The sequence below is a fragment of the Akebia trifoliata genome, chromosome 8 (genome assembly GCF_017979445.1).
Source record: "Akebia trifoliata isolate Shusen 1 chromosome 8, ASM1797944v1, whole genome shotgun sequence".
Classification (NCBI taxonomy): Eukaryota; Viridiplantae; Streptophyta; class Magnoliopsida; order Ranunculales; family Lardizabalaceae; genus Akebia; species Akebia trifoliata.
The window spans coordinates 32,445,808-32,469,100 of record NC_141382.1 but is presented as its reverse complement, the minus strand read 5'-3'; the positions used below and the strand labels follow the sequence as shown (position 1 = coordinate 32,469,100).

The 23,293-nt window shown below is 35.1% G+C and overlaps 1 protein-coding gene across 1 annotated transcript; it reads left to right on the top strand.

The window, feature by feature from the left end:
• The first annotated feature begins 8,093 nt into the window (after window positions 1-8,093).
• On the top strand, window positions 8,094-10,847 carry LOC147396541 (uncharacterized). The gene is given in 4 exon segments (XM_086450139.1): window positions 8,094-8,451; window positions 8,547-9,053; window positions 9,093-9,580; window positions 9,582-10,847. Coding segments are annotated over 4 exon segments (2,619 nt in total).
• Window positions 10,848-23,293: the final 12,446 nt, after the last annotated feature.

The window sequence follows — 23,293 nt, the reverse complement described above, 5'->3', positions numbered from 1 at the left end:
TACCTTAAAAAAATTTATTTTGTTAACATGTGATATAACCGCACACGTTAAGTGCCATTAAATACACCTTGAAAATAAGAATTCAAGGGTATTTTTGTTTGAAAAACATATTAAGTTGCATTTTCATTCACATTTTGGATATCTCCCTTGGGGTCATGTCATCTAATGGAGGGGGCTCCTTCAAAATTTTGATGCGGCCTGCACACTTCAAAGTTTCTTCCTCGTAGGGCCAATGTTAACAAAATCCAAATTTTTTTGCCGAACACTTTCCTTACTAACATACTAAAGTTTAAAGCCTTATTGAGGGTCGCTTTGCTCAAATGGATTGCCACACCAGCAAATCCAATACTAAACATGGTATTAAATCTCATCCGAGATTGAGACGACTCGTCTGATACATCTCAATATCATCAACCAACGAGATGGAAAGATAGATCAAATGTATCAGACGAGATTTAAAATCACAGTTCATTATTTTTCATTGTTGAATGACGACTCAAACATATCGGAAAATTTGTCTGAGACGACTCAGTCTCGTTCATGGACGAGACGAGACATCAAAACGAGTTTTAAAACCATAATAACAAGTCCTGTAAGTTTCAACAAAAAATTGATATCCAAAAATCAAAAAGTCAAAAGGCAATTTCTTTTGAGCTTGATACAAGATTTTGAAAATGGGCAGCTACTGAACTTCAACTTAACTCCCAAAGTGAGAAATAACTGTTTTTTGGAAAAAAAATATATATATATATTCAACGTTCATAGAATTTTGTCCTCTACAATCTTGAAGCACCAGATCATCTTTTTGGATGCCACAAGGTAAGATCAAAGACCCTTAGTAAGGGTGAAATCCTAGAAACTTAGTCAGGCTAGTCAGGCTCAAAACAATTTTCTGGTATTTACCGGCCCCATATAAGATTCAGTTTTGGGTCTACAAATAAAGCCCACATATTATTTAGAGAAACCTTTTCCTAACTAACTTAGTAAGATCTTAAGTCTTACTAAGTGTCTCTTTGCTCAAATGGACTACCACATCAACAATCCAACACCATAGCACTCTAAGTTTATAAGAAAAATTCAGATCCAAAAAAATATATGTAATTCAAAAAACAAAATAGAATTTTGTCCTCAATGACCCTGAACCATTGAATGCCACAAGGTGATCCAAAGGACCCTCAGTGAGGGTGAAATCTTTACTAATTTATTAAGATTAGGCTGACTCATGTATTTATGCGTTATGATTCACGATTGAGAACGGTGTCCCATTCCCGTTCACGGTCGGAAGCCAAACACATAAGGCTGTGTGCACGTCTTAATTAGGAAACCAAGGTGTTTTAAGATAACGAGTTTTAGAGTAACCAAATGTTCTTGTGGTTTAAGTTAGCCATTAATTTTCTATACTACTTAATTATAGCACCACATAATTATTACTAGTAGGGGTGCAACTTGGTTCGGTTTTAGGCCAACTGGTATTGGTGGGGGTGGTGATGGATGCTTTCTTATACCTTCTCATTTATTTATTACTTTATTTAATGTAGAATGGAATTTTAATTATTTTTGTGTATTTCCTTGAACTACACTTTCAAACAAATTATTTGCACAGAGATCTCGATTTAGGAAGCTAGAATACACTGTTGAATTGAAACTAGAAAAGAAGAAAAAAACCAAGGATTTACAGTTAAATCGACTTAGTCTTCGACTAGTATGAATCAATGTTTCTCCTTATTAATAGAAAATCACTATTTTTAGTTCATGTAAGTGTTTGTTAATTTTAATGACTATTGTTGAGTTCTTCGACGGTCTTATTCACAAAAGCCTAAATGCTTTGTCAGAGCGACCTAGTCAGTAAAGCCCTCATGAGCTTTGAAGTCACCCTATATTAGTATATAGGAAGAAATGGAATTTGATGAATTAGTTTGTGTTTTTCAAAGAATATTGACACTTGGTTATTGCTTGTCATGGTTATTTTCCTAGTAATTACGATAATTTTTAGCTACCAATGAGTCCACAACACCTAAAAATGCTCTGATTGAATCTCGTTATGTTTACATGGGAGGAGGGGACAGACACTGTGAACACAGCTGACTAATGAAAGGGGAAGAACTGGCTAGACACAGAAATAACGGTTTTGAGAAATCTACACAATTTAACAAACAAGTTTTCACATATATAGATGCCATGCTAAATTTAAAAAAAATTTCTCATTCGTGTAGACTCAAGTAGTTCTAAGTTTATGGGGAAGATGGTTAATAGAGGTGAAGTGAAATGGCAAGGGATGATGGTTATAGAATAAAACCTTCTGATATGGTTCATGGTGCTTATAGCGTCAACAACTTCATAGCTCAAGACTTCCATTATAACACAACAATAATGACGATTTTCAGTAGTGGTGGCACTGATACACTGTACTTAGATAAACATAAAAAGTAATAGCTTACAAACATCAACATTCTCCTTCAACTTTATTTTTTTTATTTTTTATTATTGAGCCTGGACATAGTCGCTCTTGCTATTGGCAACCTAAAGTCGTTAAGAGTTGCATTGTAGTTGTCCAATTGAATAGACAACATCGACCTATCTATATCCTTTTAGGAGTCCACAAGGTTAAGATTTCTTTTTGGGCTTTGCATTTGATTGACTAAGAAGGGGTACTCTGTTTCTAAAGAATGACTTATAAGCTTTCTTGTTTGGAGGCTGGAGTCCAAGTTCTTTTCAAGAGAAAAGATCTATGGAGTTTAGAAGGTTCCTCGCAACTCTCAATATTTTTAAAAGACTATACCTTTGCCTAGCAAAACATGACTTTCAGGATCTTTCGTGTCCCTCTCCAACATCCGGAAGAGTAGAAGGAAGGAGACGGGTGTGATAAATGGAGGAATTGGGGCTTTTAATGTATTTAATTAAATATATATGATGGCCCGAGATTAAAAATACCTTACCTTATAAAAGAGCGCAAATAAGCCCTAAACCCGACCTACTGCCCTCAGGCCGGTAAGAGAGAAAACTACTTTATGAGCTAAAAGCAGGAGTTCGAGTCTAGCCCTTTGGGTCTTTCCTCGAGTTAATTGCTTTATGTAGCTCTGAGCTACTCCCCCCGAGGGGGTTAGGGGGGGAAACCGGTCCTTTTTTAGGGGAAAGGGGGGGTCACAGGGGGGGAAAGGGGGTCACCCCTTCCCTCACCGACCCGGACCGCTATTCCTTGCCCAAGGAATAGAGTAAGGTCTGCCCTAAAAAAATCGAAAAATCAATCTTTTTAGCTTATCCTCCCACATGACCTATTCTTTGTTGTTTATAAAGCTAGGGTGGATTGACTTTCCGACCTTAAACCCTTAATTTAATGGATTTTGGACTTTTGGCAGGCTTCAACTATCTATTTAGGTGTAAGGCCCATGGTTAGGTTATTTGATTTCTAAACCCGCCCATTTGGATGCGTTTATTGGTCCGATGAAAGGTTAACCCATTCTACAATTTTGATGCCTACAAATACCCCCTCCTCAATGCATTGGTAGAAGCACAATTGAAGGTCGTACATCTTTGATCCTGAGTTAGTTTATGCATGTCATTATCTCGCAATCCGACAACAAAAGAAAATAGTTAAATATACTTTTTAGTAATAATAGTTTTTATGAAAAATAATTTCAATTAAATGTTTTTTTAATGGAAAAATATATATTTTGCATGAAAACATTTTTAAAACGTTTTAATGGGAACATTTTAATTTTTTTATTTTAATAGTGAAAGACATCTTTTGAAAACTATTTTTAGTGAAACAAAATTTGACGAATTGTTTTTTGTTTCTTTGACACATTTTTTGTCCCTTTTTGAGAAATTTCCAAAATAATTACTTGAGAAACCTAACAAATTTGACAAGGACCCGAAGAGGAGAAGATTACAACTACCAAAAGAAAGAGTTATTGTAAGGTTATTTATGTCGTTTTGCATGTGGAGGGTGGTTTAAATTGTAATCTCATATAGATGGAGCTTGTAACACTTATTTATGATTTTAAGGAGGCAAAAAAAAGCACAAATCCTAATTCTAAACAATGCATTTGAAGATTTCTATTGAAGACAACAATGTAGATCTTGGGGAAGACATGACAGCCTCAATCTCTCGCCTCAAAATCCAACACGAATCCCAAGGATTCCTATGTTAGATCTTAATGAATGATTAACTATCTCATCTCATGATAACATATAATAATAAGAGAATAGATTCTGATAAACAATTATAAGTAACGGAAAGAAATAATATCAAAAGTTAATAGAGTGCGGAAACTAATATGACCCAAAATCCTTCAATCTCAAAATAATGATCATTCTGACTGAAATAAAACATAACTAGATAATTGAACTAAATTATATTGGCACACAATGCTTACACATAAGAGTTTCAATCTGAAACATAAAATAAATAACTACTAAGACCCTAATACCAATGATCATTCAATTGAACTTGATTCTTGATTCTTGTCTTCAAGTCTTTAGAGTTGAGAGTAAGTGATGATAATAGTGAGTAAGTGAGTTGAGAACTTGAGAGCTGAGAGTTGAGAGTGAATGATAGTGATTTGTGAGTGAGAGATTTAAGAAGAATTGAAGAGAGAGAGAGAGAGAGATTTGAGCTTAAAGAAGGTAGTAGAAAGTATGCTGTAGATGAAATATGAGGGGGTACTTATAGGAAAAATGGTAGTTTAAAGTTAAAAAAAAAAAAAAAAAAAACAAATAGGTTTGACAATTGGAAATTATGCCATCACATACTACAATATGCGTTGCATGCTTTCCTGAACAACATATTCATGTATATACGAGGGTGGCATATGCGATTTTTTATTTGGATTTCGCATATACAATCGCATTTGACAATACTGGGTGTGATTGATACTCACAGGGAACTTAGTTAAAAAGCACCAGCCTAAGAAGCACGAAAAAAGCCGTGCACACAAACGGTAGTGACCCCAGGTCAATTTTGAATCCCCATACAACTTGATTCAATCAAATCCTATGTGGGCATACATTTTTGAATCTGTCCAAGGCTCGGATCTCTACCGAAATCGCTCAAGTGGCATCCAAGGTAATCAAATTGTGCATTAGTCTTATTTTAGCTCTAATTTCGCTCAAGCCCAGTCTAGGGGTATCTAGCATAATAAGACAAGGAATTTAAGGAGATTAGAGCTCTCTCTACAACCGATCCAGCCATTTAATTCAGTATTTTGAAGCACTTACTATAAAAAATTAAGAAAGGACATTCTCTGACTAACCTACCATCAAATAGTGATATCTCACGAGCCACACATTAAATACACTGAGACACTATTAATCTAAGATAAATGAGGCATGACACAATATCCAATGATAGAGTCAGTAGCTCCCACCAACTCTGCAACCATCTAGCAAGTGAGGTGAATTTATCATGTGGTGACAACTGCCCCTCGAATTTCAGTTTAAAGAAATTTCTCAAAGTCCAGAAGAAGTTCGAAACCAGAATTCTCTCTACATCCTCTTACATATTTCATTCTTTGCAATTCCAACTATTCATATTCTTCTTCAATTTTCTCTCTCATTCTTGCATTTTTTGTTTCTAACTTTACTATCGAGGTTCATTGGCATGCACCTCAATGACAACCCCCTTTTATCCTTCATCCTTTGAAACAACCTCAAGTGACCACCAGAGCAAAGTTGCATAAAAAACTTATTAACCGATGACGAGGAATGGAAAGCCCAAAAAAACCTCCACAACAACTATTTGATGGAAGCTCAATTTGATTAATTTGTATAGTTTCGTGAAAGTTTCATAAAAAATTTGGGAACAATTTCAGTTTATACAAATAACATTTGGATTCTTATCAAAATCCATTTTCTTCAAACTTATCGAAAAGCCTATATTTTTATTGAGAATTGAACGTTAAAGAAAGTAAAATTTTAAAGTTGAAAGGTAAACAATCTATATAATTAAATATTATGATTTCTTTCCCAACTTGTATCTCCCATAAATAGGGGTTGGGATTTAATCTCCTAACAAATCTGGAGGAATAATTTCAACTTTATTACCTCTTCTCTCTTATTTTCATAAAAATGCACTATCAACTTTTTTGCCTTTATACTTAATTATGTGCCCTTTTTTTATTTGGAAAATTTATCAAAACATGCACCGAAAATCAAATAATTCCCAAAATGGAGTACTATGGAATTTAATTCAAAAAATGGTAACTTATCATTTCCGAAATTTGTTTTTTTACCAAAACGGTAAAAAATAAATATATATATATATATATATATGAACTATAAATTGATAATTTTTTATGACGAAAATACCCTTTTTATTTTTTTTAAATAGCGTTCTTTGTTAATGGGATCCTTTTGACACTGTACAAAGATAAATTCTAATCTCATGTCAAGAGGATCTGGTTGACATTGATAAATTTTTTATTTTGTTTTTAAATTATTGTGTCAATGGAATCCTTTTGACAATGTACAAAAATAAATTCTGATCATGTGAACGGGAGTTTTTAGTATAAAAAATTACCTATTTCATGTGCATAATTCTTTTTTTTATCATTTTGGTAGGAATAATTATTCTGAAAACAGTAATGTACTGTTTTTGTAAATAAGTTCAATAGCACTCCATTTTGGGAATTAATCCAAATTGGTGCTCCATTTAGGTAAATTTCTCTTTTACTTCATTGTATGTCTTTCATCTTTTACACCCCTTAACGCAAATGCTACTATTACATATTCAGTGATTAATTAATAAATTTCCTGATTAATTCCTTGATGCACGAATTAAATCTGCTAATCCCTTATTCTTAGAATTTTATGAATTTTCAAAAGATACAAATTTTTTTGTGACAACAACCATGACGACTTGCCAGAGGATCCGCTTCTGTGTAAATCATGCCTTACTTTGACTACGACAACTTAAGATTCTGCCTATCTCCTTTTTTTTTTTTCCTCCCTTTCACATGTCAGTCCAATTACTTCAATCATATTTTGTCGGAGTGAAAAACAGTTACATGGCATATTTCCCTTTAAAATTTTCCATCCATGTCTCGTCTTAATGTACCAACACACCCAAATTTAATATGATTGGTGATTAGGTAGTTTTTAGTTTTTATCAGGGTGGCAAAGTTCTAAGACTTTTTCTTCTTTAATCGATGGTTCACAGACTAAGAGTGAAATATGATAATATTTTAACCTTTCACCTTCAAAATTTTATTTTTCTTTACCTTTCAAATCTATACACCCACCATAGCTTTTGAAAAAAAAAATTTCTTTTGTAAGGAACACAAAAACATTATTTGTATATCCAATCTTTTTTTTCCTATTTTTATGAAATCTTCCTAAATTGATTCAAATGAACTGAATTGAAGCCTGGACTGAATCCAAACTTTGTTACTATGGTTAGACATTTTTTTTTTTAAATTGAAGCCTGGCTGTCCCTTTATAAGTTAGACATTTTTTTTAAAATTTGCTCTCTAACTCTGTTTAAAAGGGATTCGAAGTAACATTATAAGCAAAGGCAGAGCTAGAAAGGAGCTTGTGGGGGCAATTGTCTTATATAGAACTTTGAGACAGTCCTGTATTTTCAACTAAATACATGCCTTATTTGCCCCCACTCCCTCATCTCCCTCCTTATTTACCCCCACCTCATCACCCCCCTCCAATTTTTTCCTCCAACCCTCCTTACGGATTTTGAAGATGACATATATTAATTGGAAAATACCTAAATAGTCTTTTCTTCAATTTTCATATTTGAATTTCTCTCCAAAACAATTCATATTCAAGCTTTTCAACCGTACCATTAATTGCAGTTTGACCTACTACAATAAAATCCTGGTTCCGCCACCTTATTATGAGGTCTAATTTTATCGGCTGATGTGTGCTAGAGGAAATTATTCCAATGCGTACCCTCCACTCAACAACATGGCTATGGTAAATTGTGGGCCAGTGATCAGCATAATGGTCACGACTTGACTTTGACAAGACGACTTAAGATTTTGCCTTTCTTTCTATTTAACTCACCAACTCTGTTTAAAAGGGAATGGAAGTAGGATTATAAGATCCCATTGCGTATGGACTAGCACAATAAACAACCCACAAGTATGGCTTATATTCAGAATTACTTCTCCCTTGTATTGTTAGTTGTATTGGTTATGTTAATTTCCTTCAAAAAAGAAGCAGCACTTCAATCAGAATCTGAAGCTCTCCTTAAATGGAAAGCCAGTCTCCAAAGTCAAGCTGTTTTAAGCTCATGGACAAGAGATCAAAACAGTAGTGCGTCAAGCCCATGCAAGTGGCTCGGGATAACTTGTAACAAGGCTGGAAGCGTAACTAAAATACAACTTGTGAGCATGGGTTTACAAGGTAAGCTCAACCACTTAAATTTCTCTTCCTTGCCAAACCTTGTCTATCTAAGTCTAAGTACTAACGAATTCACGGGTACCATCCAGATGCAAGTTGGTACACTTTCCAAACTCACTTACCTTGATCTTATCGAAACAAATTATCTGGTCCATTCCCTTCATTTGTTTTTAATTTGAGCAAGCTTACCTTAGCCTGCCTTGGTCAAAATGCTTTCTTTGGACCAATCCCTTCTGACATTGGTACTTTGAAGAACTTAGTCGATCTGCGCCTTTTTGAAAATCAATTTTCTGGTCCCATCCCTCCATCTTCTGGTAATTTGAGCAAGCTCTCAACTCTGGCTCTTCAAGTAAATAATCTTTCTGGATACATCCCTCCTAACATTGGTGCTCTGAGGAACTTAGTCGGTCTTTTCCTTTCTAGCAATCAATTGTTTGGTCCCATTCCTCCATCTTTTTGTAATTTGAGCAAGCTTTCCAATGTATACCTTCATGAGAATTCTCTATCTGGATCAATCCCTCTTAACATTGGTGTTTTGAAGAACTTAGTCGATCTCCGCCTTTTTGATAATCGATTATCCGGTCCGATCCCTCCATCTTTTGGTAATTTGAGTAGGCTCACGACTCTATACCTTCAAACGAATTCTCTTTCTGGACCAATCCCTCATAACATTGGTTCTTTGAGGAACTTGGTTGATCTGCGTCTTTTTCAAAATCAATTATTTGATTGAGTACCTCAAGAAATTGGAAATCTTTCATCTTTATCTGCACTTGGTTTGAGTTCTAACAGCTTCTCGGACCACTTACCACCACAAGTATGTAAAGGTGGATCATTAGAACAATTCAATGCAGCCAACAACCATTTCATTGGACCCATCCCAAAAAGCTTGGGAAACTGCACAAGCTTGGTCCGACTCCGACTTGATGGAAACCAGCTCCATGGAAATTTATCTCTAGATTTTGGATTGTATCCAAATCTGAGATACATTGATTTGAGTTACAATAGATTGTTTGGTGTTCTCTCACCAAATTGGGGAGAATGTCAAAATCTGACAGCGCTAAAAATTCGTGGTAACATGATCAGTGGTAGTATACCAAATGAATTAAGCAAGTTAACTCACTCAAAAGTGCTCGATCTTTCTTTAAACCAACTTGTTGGGGAGATACCAAAGGAGTTGACTAGGTTGTCTGTTCTGTACATTTTGAGCTTGAATGATAACCAACTTTCCGGGCAAAGTACCATTGCAAATCGGAAGATTATCCAATTTGGAGTTCTTGGACCTCTCGATGAACAAGCTAGGTGGAAAGATTCCAGAGAGATTGGGCGATTGCTCAAAATTGTGGTATTTGAGTTTGAGCAAATACAATTTCACTAGAAACATCCCATCTCATATTGGCAATCTGAGAGCCTTACAAGAGTTACTAGACCTTAGTCTAAATTCACTTACTGGGGAGATATCACCACAATTGGGAAATCTTATTATGTTAGTAAGTTTGAATCTTTCCCATAATAAACTTGTTGGTTCCATTCCTCCTTTCTTAAGTGATATGACTAGTTTGTCATCTATCGATTTCTCGAATAATGAGTTAGAGGGCCCTCTTCCTGATAGCAAAGCTTTTCGAAACGCTTCACCGGAGGCATTCAGTAATAACAAAGGTTTATGCAGTGAATTTGGCTCATTTCCGCCTTGCAATCGACCTAGAAAAATGGATGCACGTAAAAATAAAAATAAACTTCTTGTCGTCATTGTTGGTTCATTGCTAGGCACATTGGTTCTTTGTCTAGTGGGAATCTTCTGTCTTTTTCGTCGCCAGATAAATCTGAGAAGGATAAAGAAGACCGATATTGCATCAAGAACTGGAGATACATTTGCAATATGGAATTATGATGGAAGGATTGTATACGAAGACATCATCGAAGCCACAGAAGATTTCGATGACAAATATTGCATCGGGGTGGGAGGACATGGCCGAGTTTACAAGGCAGAGTTATCAAGTAATGTTTTAGCTATAAAAAAGCTTTGTACGCAGGAAAGCGAGGAGTTAGACGATATGAAGAGTTTTGCGAATGAAGTACAAGTTTTAACAGAACTTCGACATCGAAACATTGTGAAACTTTACGGGTTTTGTTCTCACAAACAACACATGTTTTTAGTTTACGAATATATGGAAAGGGGAAGCCTAAATAAAATTCTCAACGGTGAGCGAAGGGCAATGGAATTAGATTGGGTTAAGACAGTGAATATTATCAATGGTATTGCCCATGCTCTGTCTTACATGCATCATGACTGCACACAACCCATCATTCATAGAGACATCTCAAGCAAAAAAATTTTATTGGATCCAGAATTTGAGGCTTGTATCTCTGATTTTGGCACTGCAAGGATTTTAAAGATCAATTCATCATTACAGACTACAGTTGCAGGCACATATGGTTATCTTGCTCCCGGTAAGTTTCTACTACAAACTCTCTTTTCTTATTTTTCTTATTCATAGAATTGGTAGTATTAATCATTAGTTAGAACACTCAATACATTTGGGGTATTTCGAGGAGAATTACCCAATATTGAACTAAAAAAAATAAAAAAAAATTCAATTACACTTACAGTGTCAAGTTCATAACTTTTTATTGTTTATTTCAAATTTTTATTGTCGAACTCACTAGTTAGTATTGAGTTCACCACTTTTTACTGTCTAGTTTAACATTTAATTACTAACGAGTTCGATGGTTTCTTCTTTGTTTTTTTTTAAAGAAAATATTGTCAACCTCGCCAGTAATTAAATGTTGAGCAAGACAGTAAAAAGTGTAGAACTTGATAATAAGTTGTGAGTTCGATACTAAGTAATTAAACGTAGAAATACTTAGTAATTAAATGTAGAAGTAGACAATAAAAAGTGGTGAACTTGACACCATGTGGTGAGTTCCACATGAAGTAATTTCATGTTGAAGTAGACCTTAAAATGCGGTGAACTCAACACTAAGTGGTGAGTTCAACACTAAAAACATTAAACTAGACAATAAAAAGTGATGAACCAGACACTATAATGTGAACCAGAATTTTTTTTTTCTTTTTTCAATACTAGGTAAATCTCCTTGAAATACCCAAAATGCATATATCATAGTTGCAAATCAAAATTTACAACTATGATATATTGTTGAGCTCGACAGTAATTAAATGTTGAACTAGACAATAAAAGATGGAGAGCTCAATACTAAGTGTTGACTTCGACTACTTAGTAATTAGATGTTGAACTAGACAATATAAATGGTGAACTCGACACTAAGAAGTGATTTCGAATCTAAGTACTATATATTGAAGTTGACAATAAAAAAGTGGTGAACTCGACACTATAATGTGAATTAAAAAAAATATATTTTTATTTTTCAAACTTTGATACTTGATAGATCTCCTCAAAATACCTAAAATTAGGGACTATTTAGAAAAAAAGAAATCCCTCTGCCAAGGTCCTTTAAGTAATTTTTCCTTGTTTTTAAAACAAAATATTTAGCATAGATGGGGGGGGGGGGGGTGCAACGGGTATAGAAGGTAAATTTAAATAAATATAAATACACTTGATAGCTTGTTTGGTAAATAAACAATTCATTGCCATGTATTGGATATCCCCAATCTTCTAAATATTTTAAAACAAGTGTAGCATAATAACTTTGGATTCTTGCATGCCATGTGTGGAAGCCGTTTTTTGGATAAATCAACCTTGATCACCATTTCCACATTTAATCCACCTAATGATAATAAAAACATGAAAAATAAATAGAAGAAAGATGGTTCGACAAGCATACCTACCTCTACGGGCTTGAGGAGCCGTTTCACTATGAATCTCTTGATTACATGGTCCCATATTGTAGACACCCCATTTTTGCATCCGCCTGATTAATCAAGTCGTCAACTTGATCGCAAAGGTTCCCAATGATGGATGTCTATTCCAATGCTTTTTTGTTACCAGATATGTTTCAGAAATCCAGATGAGGTATCTCGAACTGACAAAACTTAGAAACCACGCTACGCTAGGAAAATACTACCCCAGAAAGATAGAAATCATCATCCTGCAAACCAAAAAGAAGCTTCACGATAAAAATCACTAAAAATGATCAAATTACCAAAATAACCCTAACATCAAAATAACCTTAGAGCCTACATTACGCTTAGGAAAATCCGTTTAAATATATAAAACAACAAATCGAAACCAAATAAATCATTTCGCCAATTTTCACAAAATTTGACAAAATTACGAAAATACCCCTCATAAAATTCACGACCATTTGACACAAAAAATTTCATAAATGACAAAAATCAACATTCCCATTGAATTCCTTACGAAAAACTGATTCCAAAACATCCTAAAACATTGAAAAACGACTTAAAACGTAAAAAATCCTCTCCAAGGGCAAAATGGTAATTTCACAATTTTAATAATTAAAAATTTCGAAATTAATAAATAATTAATTAAATAATGTAAAGTGAAACATTAATAAAATTAATTATAAAATTTAAACCAAAAAATTGATCAATTAGGCTTTCAAGAAAAATTGTTGATGGTTCGCAAGATATTTCTTTAAGGACCCCTCCATTTGGGGGTCCAAAGAATCAAAGATATAATAGAGGGGGGTTCTCCAAAAATTTAAAGTCAATCAAGCAAGACTAAAGTCAAGATATTAAATTCAATCAAATAAGACTAAAGTTAAAATTAAAGTCAATTAAGTAAGACTAGAGTCAAGTATTAAAGTCAATCTCATAAGACTAAAGTCGAAACCCTAAATCAAAACCCTAATCTAAACTAATCGAGTCAATCTCATAAGACTAAGGGCAAAACCCTAAATCAAAACCCTAATCTAAACTAATCAAGTCAATCTCATAAGACTAAAGTCAAAACCCTAAATCAAAACCCTAATCTAATCAAGTCAATCTCATAAGACCAAAGTCAAAATCCTAAAACCCTAAAGACTAAGTCAAAACCCTAATTGAAACCCTAAAAGAAACCTTAATCAAACCCTAATGCTTCTAAAAACTTTATAAATAGGAGCCTCCACACCCTATTTTCGTATAAAAGAAAAAATCCTAGAAAATGTAGGTGAAGAAGCCTCCACAACCTCCCCAAAACCCTAATTTTGGAGCCCCAACTCCTTACCTAACACCCCTGCTTTGATTTTAGCCTAAAAAACACCCAAAAACCTCTCAAAAACATCTCAAAAATCCACAACAAATTCGAAGCACCCAGATCCAAAAAGGAGATACCTTACCTCGGAGATCAGAAATCAGATCCGGAGATAAAATGAAGTAAGGAATACGGTAGGAGCCGTTTTCACCAGATCTGAGGGAATAACACTTTTGCAAATCGAAGGTAAGATTTTCATTATTTTTTAATCTAGGTTTGTCATTAGCGATATAGATTTATTTGGGATAAGTAGAGACCGGCAATGGCCGGGCGGGGTTGGTGCCTAACACCTTCCAACCCCGTAACATGATCCCCGGATCCAGATTTTTTGTAGTAGATTAGTTCATTATCCGTTTTAGAGTCAGTTTGGTTCCTAGACCATAATAATTAGGTGGCGACTCCCAAACCTCAAGGGTCAAAAGTGGATCTGCGATCCCCGCGAATCGAGGGCGCTTTCAGTGGCGACTCCACTGGGGATTATTGAGGATCAAACTTGAAAAATCCTAAGTGTGAGATGCATTGCTAGTAGGACCTTTTTTATTTTATTTTATTTTAATTTTATTTTTTGTTATTTGTTTATTTGTTTATTTATTTTTTTTTATCATTCTCTTTGGCCTAATTATGGATCATTTGTTTGGATTCCAAATACTTTATTTTAGCACATTTTCATGGTTCAAGTTATGATCATTCGGACTGACCCTAAATAATGCAGGATGTCAAGAGGATAATAGTGTGAAAAAATGGTTATTGAACCATTTTCATTGTTTGGTTTATTTACTATTTTTGGGTTGCATTATTTTTCTTGGCATTATTTGGATTGATTTTGGGTATGTCATCTTGGAATATTACTTTTTAAGATTCAATCTAGGGTCGTTTTGGGATGACCCTAAATAATGAAAGATTCAAATTGACATAAATTGATGATGGAATGATGGTGGTGGAGATGAGAGTTATGATTATTTAAAAAAAAAATAAAAAAATTTGGATAAATTTTTTTTTTTTGTGCGTTACTAAGCATATGCGACGAGTTGTAAAAAAAAATTATTTGTGAGTAACACACTAAGAAACAAAAAAATTGACTTTTTTAATGTTGTTCGTGATGAGGAGAGGATTTCAAGAAAAAAAAATCAAAAAAAACAATTCAGATATTTTTTTTTGACACGTGGTGTGCCATTAGCGGAAAACAGCTTTTGCTGTTTTCTATCTTCTTCTCCACAAAAAATGACGGAAAACAGCAAGAAAGAGAGAGAGAACGTCTCTCTCTCTCTCTCTCTCTCTCTCTCTCTACTCTTTTTTCAATTTCATATCTTCGACTGTGATTTCGATTTCGGATCGCAAATTGCGGATCATAGAACCGAACTACCAACTATCTATTTCGTTCTATCTCTCTGTTTTTTCATGGTGAGCTAGACTGTTGATCGGTCCTTGCGATTGGTTTGTTGTGTGTCTTTAAACGGTAGATCTGATCGCACTGTCGCGTACACACAGATCGATCGAAATTTTTGAGTTAACTCGGATCATCTTCACTATCTTAAAATGGATTTGATTTTCTTGGATGATACCAAGTCTGATTTTAGTCTTAGAAGGAGTGAATCAAGATTTGATTTGCCGGATCAGTCGGGTTAAAACGTTAATTGGAATAAGGAATTTTGCTGATTTTCATGACGAATTGGCGAAGGCTTAAATCAGCTCGTTCATCTCGATCGGTTCAAACCTGTTAAATCCACGGATCTGAATCTGTAATCTTTAAAAGAATGAATTTTCTTTATTACGATGACAGATAGACTCATAATACAATGTAAATTAACGATAGTTGCAGATCTTCATTCGAATCACATTCGGAGTTTGCTGTCGGGGTTTTTGGGACCAAAACTAATAAATTGAATGAGATTGAATCAGTCTGACTTATTTGGGTACTCTAGGTTTATTTCTTTCATTGGTAAATGGTTGGATTATTCATTTTTCCTCCTCAAATCACTATGGTCACACCAATTTTTTACACGGAACATATCATATCATGATGTTGTTTTTTTCCTACGTGATTGCGAACAAGTGGTGTGGTAATAAGTTGTTAAGCCGTGACTTTTAATTTTTTTTTTTAGTTTTTTAATTTTTTCTCATTTTGTTCTATAAAAAAAAAAAATATATCAATTTTTCTTAAGAAAAAAAAATGTAATTTTTTAGCATGGCTTAGGAAAATAAAAATCAATTAGTTTTTATTTTTATTTTATTTTTTTAAATTCTTTAGAAAGACCATCTCAACAATTATCCTTCCATTATTAATTATATTATTTGAAATCCCAACTTATCTAGGGTTACCCAAAGTAATCCCTAATTGGACCAGAAAATTTTTTTTGGCTTAAACCAAAAATCATGTGCTTATTCTAGTAATCGGATCTAACTATTAGTCCATGTGTTGATTGCTTGTCTAATGTGCCATAATCTTGATTAAGATATGTGTTTGATGTGCCTTTTGATCCTAACGTTGATATGATGAGATGTGATTGGATTGGTGTTTGCTTTGATTAATGTTCAATATTTAGAATCCATGTGGTGATAATATGATTGGACTCATGAACCCGTGGACCCATGTGTTTGGAAAAAGGCCCCGGGCACATCCCACCCTGTTTTGCACACACCACATGCACGTTTACTGTTTTGCACACTTACACGTCCTATATAGCCAACGTGGCACTAGTGCGTGGCCCGGCCTCTTCGGAGATGCGACGTCATTCATGAAAACCACAACTCCAGTCACGTACCTTAGGGTATATCAAACTGGGGGCATCAATACCGTCTGATCAGGTGATTCTGAGAAGCATATTGATGCACCCAGGCTGGAGCGACCTGAGCCTTTGACCTATTGTAAGCCACACAGTCACATGTCCCGATTGCTAAGGTAGTACTAGTACGTGGTCGGTCCCCTCGTGGGATGCCAAACCATTTATGAAAGCTACAATTCTTGACTCGTACCCGTAGGTATAAAAGATAATCCAAGTATATTAATTGCATTTCTTGGTCAAAACCAGTGCCTAAGCAAGATCTTGCCCCGCTATACCCTACTGTACGAGGGGGATAGACTACGTCTATTCTAGACGAGAGGTATTTAAGTGGGCCCTTGCTCAGCATTGTGCGCCACCTCTCAACTGGAGATCAAACTGGCTGTTTTTGACTTCAGAGAAGTGAGTTGAGGTTTTAGATTATCACCTATACGGTATATCAAACCAAGTTACCACGTATCGAAATGTATATAGGTGTGCTTGGGCAAGGGTAGCCAGATAAAAATACATTGCACGTAGTAAGCTTAGAGTCTAGAAACCTTCCCCGTAGGTCACGACTCGAACTTATCATGGGTGTTCTTGGGTTGTTTATTGAATGAAACCTTTGGATTGATGAATGGATGTGAATGATGAGATCAAAGTGTATGATTGTCCCTAAGGATCAAAAATGTTATTTTTGGAAATTAAAATAGGTGCACCAACCCAATAAAAAATCCATTTTAAACTTGATCCAGTCCATCTCGATCCAACGATCATTATGGGCCGAGCCATTTGAATCAAAATGAAATTCAAACTTTTTTCTGATTCGGATTTTAAACCCATTTTAAAAAAAGAAAAATATTTTCCAGAAGAAAAATGTTTTCCAGAAGAGAAATGTTTTTCAAAAGTAAAATATTTTTCGGAAGAATAAGATTTTCCAAAAGGAAATGCTTTCCCAAAAAGTTTTCTAAAAGAAAATGTTTTCTAAAAAAAAGAAAAGGAAGAAAAATATTTTTCAGAAAAAAATGGTTTACAAAAAATTTATTTTTGCATGAAAAATTATTGAAATATGTTTGTGGAAGTTGTTATTCAATGAAAACATTATTTGTAAATATTTTTCAAGAGTGCAATAAAATTATTTTTCTGAATAATCATTACATTAATGAATTATTTAATGGATTGGTGCACAGAATTCAATAAAATCTCAGGGTTCATTTAAAATGTTATCAAGGGGGTGACACTGAAATTGGTTAAATTCACCTTCAAAGAGGTTACTATGTTATCATTGTATCTAAGCTCAATCGTCCATAGTCTAGGTAGGGTTGTAAATCCGGTCAGTTAGAGTAAACGTCAATATCAAGTCAATAGTCAAAAATGACCTCAGAATTTCTCAACATCGTCCAGTTGTTCTTTGAAGATCATAGTGCTTCAATCCTACCGGTTATAAGCAATATCTCAGTCCTCAGTCCTAATCAAACTCGTGTGGGTACTTGTCTTGAGTTTTCATGAGTCATTTGGGTTAGCTCGAGTCCTTTTTTTCAACAAGGTCATGTCTTCCTTAGATTGAGTCTACTCTTTCCTATTGAGTCAAGTTAGTTCATCGAGTCTATAGAGGTGTCTGTTGCCCCATCTGAAATTAATCAGATAAAGGAAATTTTTGAATACCTCGAGCGCATTAACGAATTAACTAATAATTTGATAGATTTCGTTTCTGAACAAGAAGATAAGAGTCGGGCTCAACCTTTAATCGAGAAAGGAAAGGTCTTTGACCTCGGAACAAAAAATAATTCCTAAAGAGATTCAAATAGAAACCATCTTATCCCTAAAGGAACACGAGGGGATAATGAATTTACTCAGAAATTTCAAAAGACTTGTTCGTGTGATCATATGAGGGTGTGTTAGGTACAAGCTTGGGTATTGTTCAACACGAAATAGATACTCGTCTATATCGATGGAATCAAAGAAGATGTTATAAAATGTATCAGCACTATCCTTACTACATCTTTAGTTTCAAATCACATATTATCAGTTGATATGGGGGTACCTTTTGAACTGATCTCTGATAATGGGTCGTACTTCAAAGCATAAATCATTACTCTATGTTTAAAGTTGAATATCTGGAAGCATAAATCATCCCCCTACCGTCCTCAGATCAATTGAACGGTTGAAGTAGTTAGTAAGAGTCTCAAGACTATCATTAGGAAAATGTATCAATCACATCGAGATTGGTCAGAAAAATTATCATTCACGCTATGGACATATCGAACTTCAATTCGATCCTCTACTGGAGCTACTCCCTACTCCTTAGTGTATGGCATGGAAGCAGTCTTACCAGTTTAAATGAAAATTTCGTCTCCCAGGGTCTTGTTGAAAAATCATTTGTTAGAAACAGATTGGGTTCGTCAGTAGTATGAAGAATTAAACTTGATCGAAGAAAACGAGTTAAAACCCTGTACCATGTGCAAGCTTATCTAAGAAGAGTCACCCGTGCATTTGACAAAAAGGTCAAAGCTCATCATTTACAAGTCAAGGATTTAACTATCAGACTTCAAAGAAAATTGAACACTCCTCCTCGACTATAGGAGAAAGTCTGAACCCAATTGGAAAAATTCATTCATTAAGGAAATACTGTATGGAAAAGTCGTTAAACTTCAAGATCATGATGGAAGTGAATTACCAGAGTCAACCAACCTTGACCGGATCAAATGGTACTACATTTAAGGAGGTTATCTTTGGCCGAATCAATTTTCCTGCTATCCAATTCATTATCTCCTTTCTCAGTTGAAAGCGCCCTCGATCCGCTGGGTGTGCGGATCCGCTTTTGACCCTTGAGGTTTGGGAGTCGCCACCTAGTTGTTAAGGTCTAGGAACCAAACTGACTCTAAAAAAGGTAAACTAATCTACGAAAGAGAAAAAGAGTCCGGGGATCACGTTACGGGGTTGGAAGGTGTTAGGCACCAACCCCGTCCGGCCAAAGTCGATCTCTACTAACTTCCCAAATAAATCACATTGCTAAAACCTAGATAAAAATAAAAATAAAAAATTTTATACCTTTCCAATAGCAAGGATTTTGTTCCCTCAGATCTGACAAAAATAGCTCCTTTTACCGTACTCCCTTGCTTCATTCTGTCTCCGGATTTGATTTTGGATCTTCAAGGTAAGGTATCTCTTTATTTTTGGAACTGAACTCTTCAAGTTTGTTGCGGATTTTGGGATGTTTTTGGAAGGCTTTTAGGCGTTTCTTCTGCTAAAATCGAAGGAGGGATGTTAAGTAAGGAGTTGGGGCTCCAAAACTAGGGTTTATTGGAGGCTATGGGGCTTCTAGACCTATTTCTCTTAGGGTTTTTTGATTTGATACGAAAATAGGGTGTGAGCACCTCTATTTATAGATTTTTTTAGTGGTTGATTTGGATAGAGTTAGTATTTAATTAGACTTCTTTTAATTAGAGTTGTGTTTTAGTTAAAATTGTTTTAGGTAGAATTGTGTTTTAATTATAATTGTTTTAGGTAGAATTGTTTTTAAGTTTAAAACTCTATTAGATATAGTTATTATTTAATTAGAATTCTATTATGACTTTTGGTCTTATTTGATTGACTTTTAATATTTTGACTTTGGTCTTATTGATTGACTTTTAATATCTTGACTTCAGTCTTGCTTAATTGACTTTAATTTTGACTTCAGTCTCACTTGATTGACTTTAATACCTTGACTTCAGTCTTGCTTGATTTACTTTTAATTTTTGGAGAACCCCCCTCCATTATTTCTTTAATTCTTTGGACCCCCAAATGGAAGGGTCCTTAAAGAAATATCCCACGAACCCTTAACAATTTTACCTGAAAGTCCGATTGATCGATTTTTTTAGTTCTAATTTTTAAATTAATTTCATTAATATTTCACTTTAATTATTTAATGTTTTATTTATTAATTTTGAATTTTTAATTATTAAATTGTGAAATTATCGTTTTACCCCCGGAGAGGATTTTTCACGTTTCAAGTCAGTTTTTAATGTTCTAGGATGTTTTAGAATCGATTTTTCATAAGGAATTCAATGGAAATATTAGTTTGTGTCATTATGAAATTTTTTTGTGTGAAATCGTTGTGAACTTTATGAGGGGCATTTTCGTAATTTTATCAAATTCTATGAAAATTGGGAAAATGATTTATTTGATTTCGATTTGTTGTTTTATGTGTTTGAGAGAGTTTTCCTAAGCGTAACGTAGGCTCTAGGGTTGTTTTGAGGTTAGGGGTATTTTGGTAATTTGATCAATTTTTAGTGATTTTTATCGTGAAACTTCTTTTTGGTCTGCAAGATGATGATTTCTATGTTTCTGGGGTCGTATTTTCCTAGTGTAGCGTGGTTTCTAAGGTTTTGTCAATTCGAGATACCTCATCTGAATTTCTGAAACACATCTGGTAAGAAAATAAAGCAATGGAATACACATCCATCATTGAGAATCGTTGCGATCGGGTTGACGAGTTGATTAATCAAGCGAGTGCAAAAAATGGGGTGTCTACAGATGCCCCTCTTTGGCAGAGGGTTGTAGCAAACTAGATAGCAAATCTATTTTGGTAGATAGTGCGATATCTGAATGCCAAAGCTAGTGACAGTTCATTTTGCAGCCTGATTTAGCAATTCGTCAAGGTGTTCGGATCCTTGAGGATAAAACTCTCCCCGAACTAAAATATTGTCAGGTCCTTGAGCGCAAGCTCTCTCTGACAGTGTCAGATCCTTGAATTTTAAAGAATTCTCCCTGACTAAAGAGTGCAAATGTGCAAGTGTGTGCACTGTGTGAAACTGAGTAAAATCTGAGTATAATTTTAGCATAATTTGAGTATAAACTGAGCATAATTGAGTAAAACTGAGCATAACTTCGAGAAAACCCTCGACGGTAACTGAACAAAATCCAAGATAACCCTTGGCGGCATCTGAGCAAAATCCAAGATAACCTTGGCGAAAACTGAGCAAAATCCAAGATAACTCTTGGCGGCAACTGAGCAAAATCCAAGATAACCCTTGGCGGCAACTGAACAAAATCCAAGATACCCTTGGCGGAAACTGAGCAAAATCTAAGATAACCCTTGGCGGCATCTGAGCAAAATCCAAGATAACCCTTGGCGGCAACTAGGCAAAATCCAAGATAACCCTTAGCGGAAACTAAGCAAAATCCAAGATAACCCTTGGCGGCAACTGAGCAAAATCCAAGATAACCCTTGGCGGCAACTGAGCAAAATCCAAGATAACCCTTGGCGGAAACTGAGCAAACCCTTGGCGGCAACTGAGCAAAATCCAAGATAACCCTTGGCGGCAACTGAGAAAAATCCAAGTTAACCCTTGGCGACATCTGAGCAAAATCCAAGATAACCCTTGGCGGCAACTGAGCAAAATCCAAGATAACCCTTGGCGGAAACTGAGCAAAATCCAAGATAACCCTTGGCAAAAACTGAGCAAAATCCAAGATAACCCTTGGCAGCAACTGAGCAAAATCCAAGATAACCCTTGGCGGCATCTGAGCAAAATCCAAGTTAACCCTTGGCGGCATCTGAGCAAAATCCAAGATAACCCTTGGCGGCAACTAAGCAAAATTCAAGATAACCCTTGGCGGAAACTGAGCAAAATCCAAGATAACCCTTGGCGGAACCTGAGCAAAATCCAAGATAACCCTTGGCGGAAACTGAGCAAAATCCAAGATAACCCTTGGCGGCATCTGAGCAAAATCCAAGATAACCCTTGGCGGCAACTGAGCAAAACTGGCAGAGGAACGAAGGAATTTTGGGAAAGAATGAATGAATTTTGAGAATACTGATTGGAACAAATCGGAGAACGAATAAATCTGGAAGATAATGAATCTGGAAGAGAAATGATCGATTCCAGGAATGATTGAATCTGAAAAAGAATCTGGAGAACGAAAGAATGCAATATCTCTTATGTGAGATCCAAAATGCTTTTGTTTGAACCTCAAGGATTTGTTAAAAAGTTTTATGAATTTAAAACCTGAGTTTTTATTTCTTTTGAACCTCAAAAGTTTTTTGAAAAAACTGTTATCAAGAGGGTAACCTTAAGTTTGGGGTTCCTATTATTTTTTTTAGGATTAACATTGCTCGAAGACAAAATGCCCCTAGTTTGACCATGTACGTGGCATTGAAGATAATTGAACACATCATGCAAAAATTAAAAAAAAGCCCCTAGTATAAGGGGGAAAAGTTACAAGAAAGAAAATGCCCCTTGTATGAAGGTTTGAAATATTTGATTACCACAAGCGCAATAAAGATTCAACTTTTAATTTTGATTAATTTTATTAAAGATTTTGAGTCAGGCTCAAGATAACAAAATATTTCCTTTTGGGACTCATCATAGAATTCACCCTTATCTCCCTCGGTTCACTTGGGGAAGTAAACATTTTCAGATCGATCGTAGACAAGATACTTGTGGCTTCTGAGTCTATGCCTGGTTTAAGCTAAGTATTGAACTTGATTATTCTGACTTCTGATGTTTCAGCTTGGACTGCTCTCAGCTTAGGATTTTCTTCTGTTTTTCTTTGTTGCTCTAACTTTTGCCTAGATCGCCTTTTAAGGTTTTCAATCTATCGAGCTTGCTCTAACTTTTGCCTAGATCGCCTTTTCAGGTTTTCGATCTAGCGAGCTTTTTCTTCTTCTTTTTTCTCAGCTCTGATTGTTGCCAAAGTTGTCCTTTTAGATTTTCAACCTTGCGAGCTTGCCTTAATTTTTGCTTAAGTCGCCCTTTTCGGGTTTTCAACCTAGCAGGCCTTATCATTTTTTTTTTATCTTTTTCTTCTCTTCTGAACTTCTGGAGTTGTTGTTTGATCATGCTTTGCTATCTCCCTTGACTTTTCGCACGGTACTTAGGAGGACTTTTATAGGTAGGCTTAGGACTGGGTATAAAAAGAAAAGGATTTTGAGGCTCAAAAATCCAAATGCCCCTTCTGTGACATTTTCTTTTAAATTATTTTCTTTTTTCTTGAATTTTCTTTTTCATTTTGACAATTTTT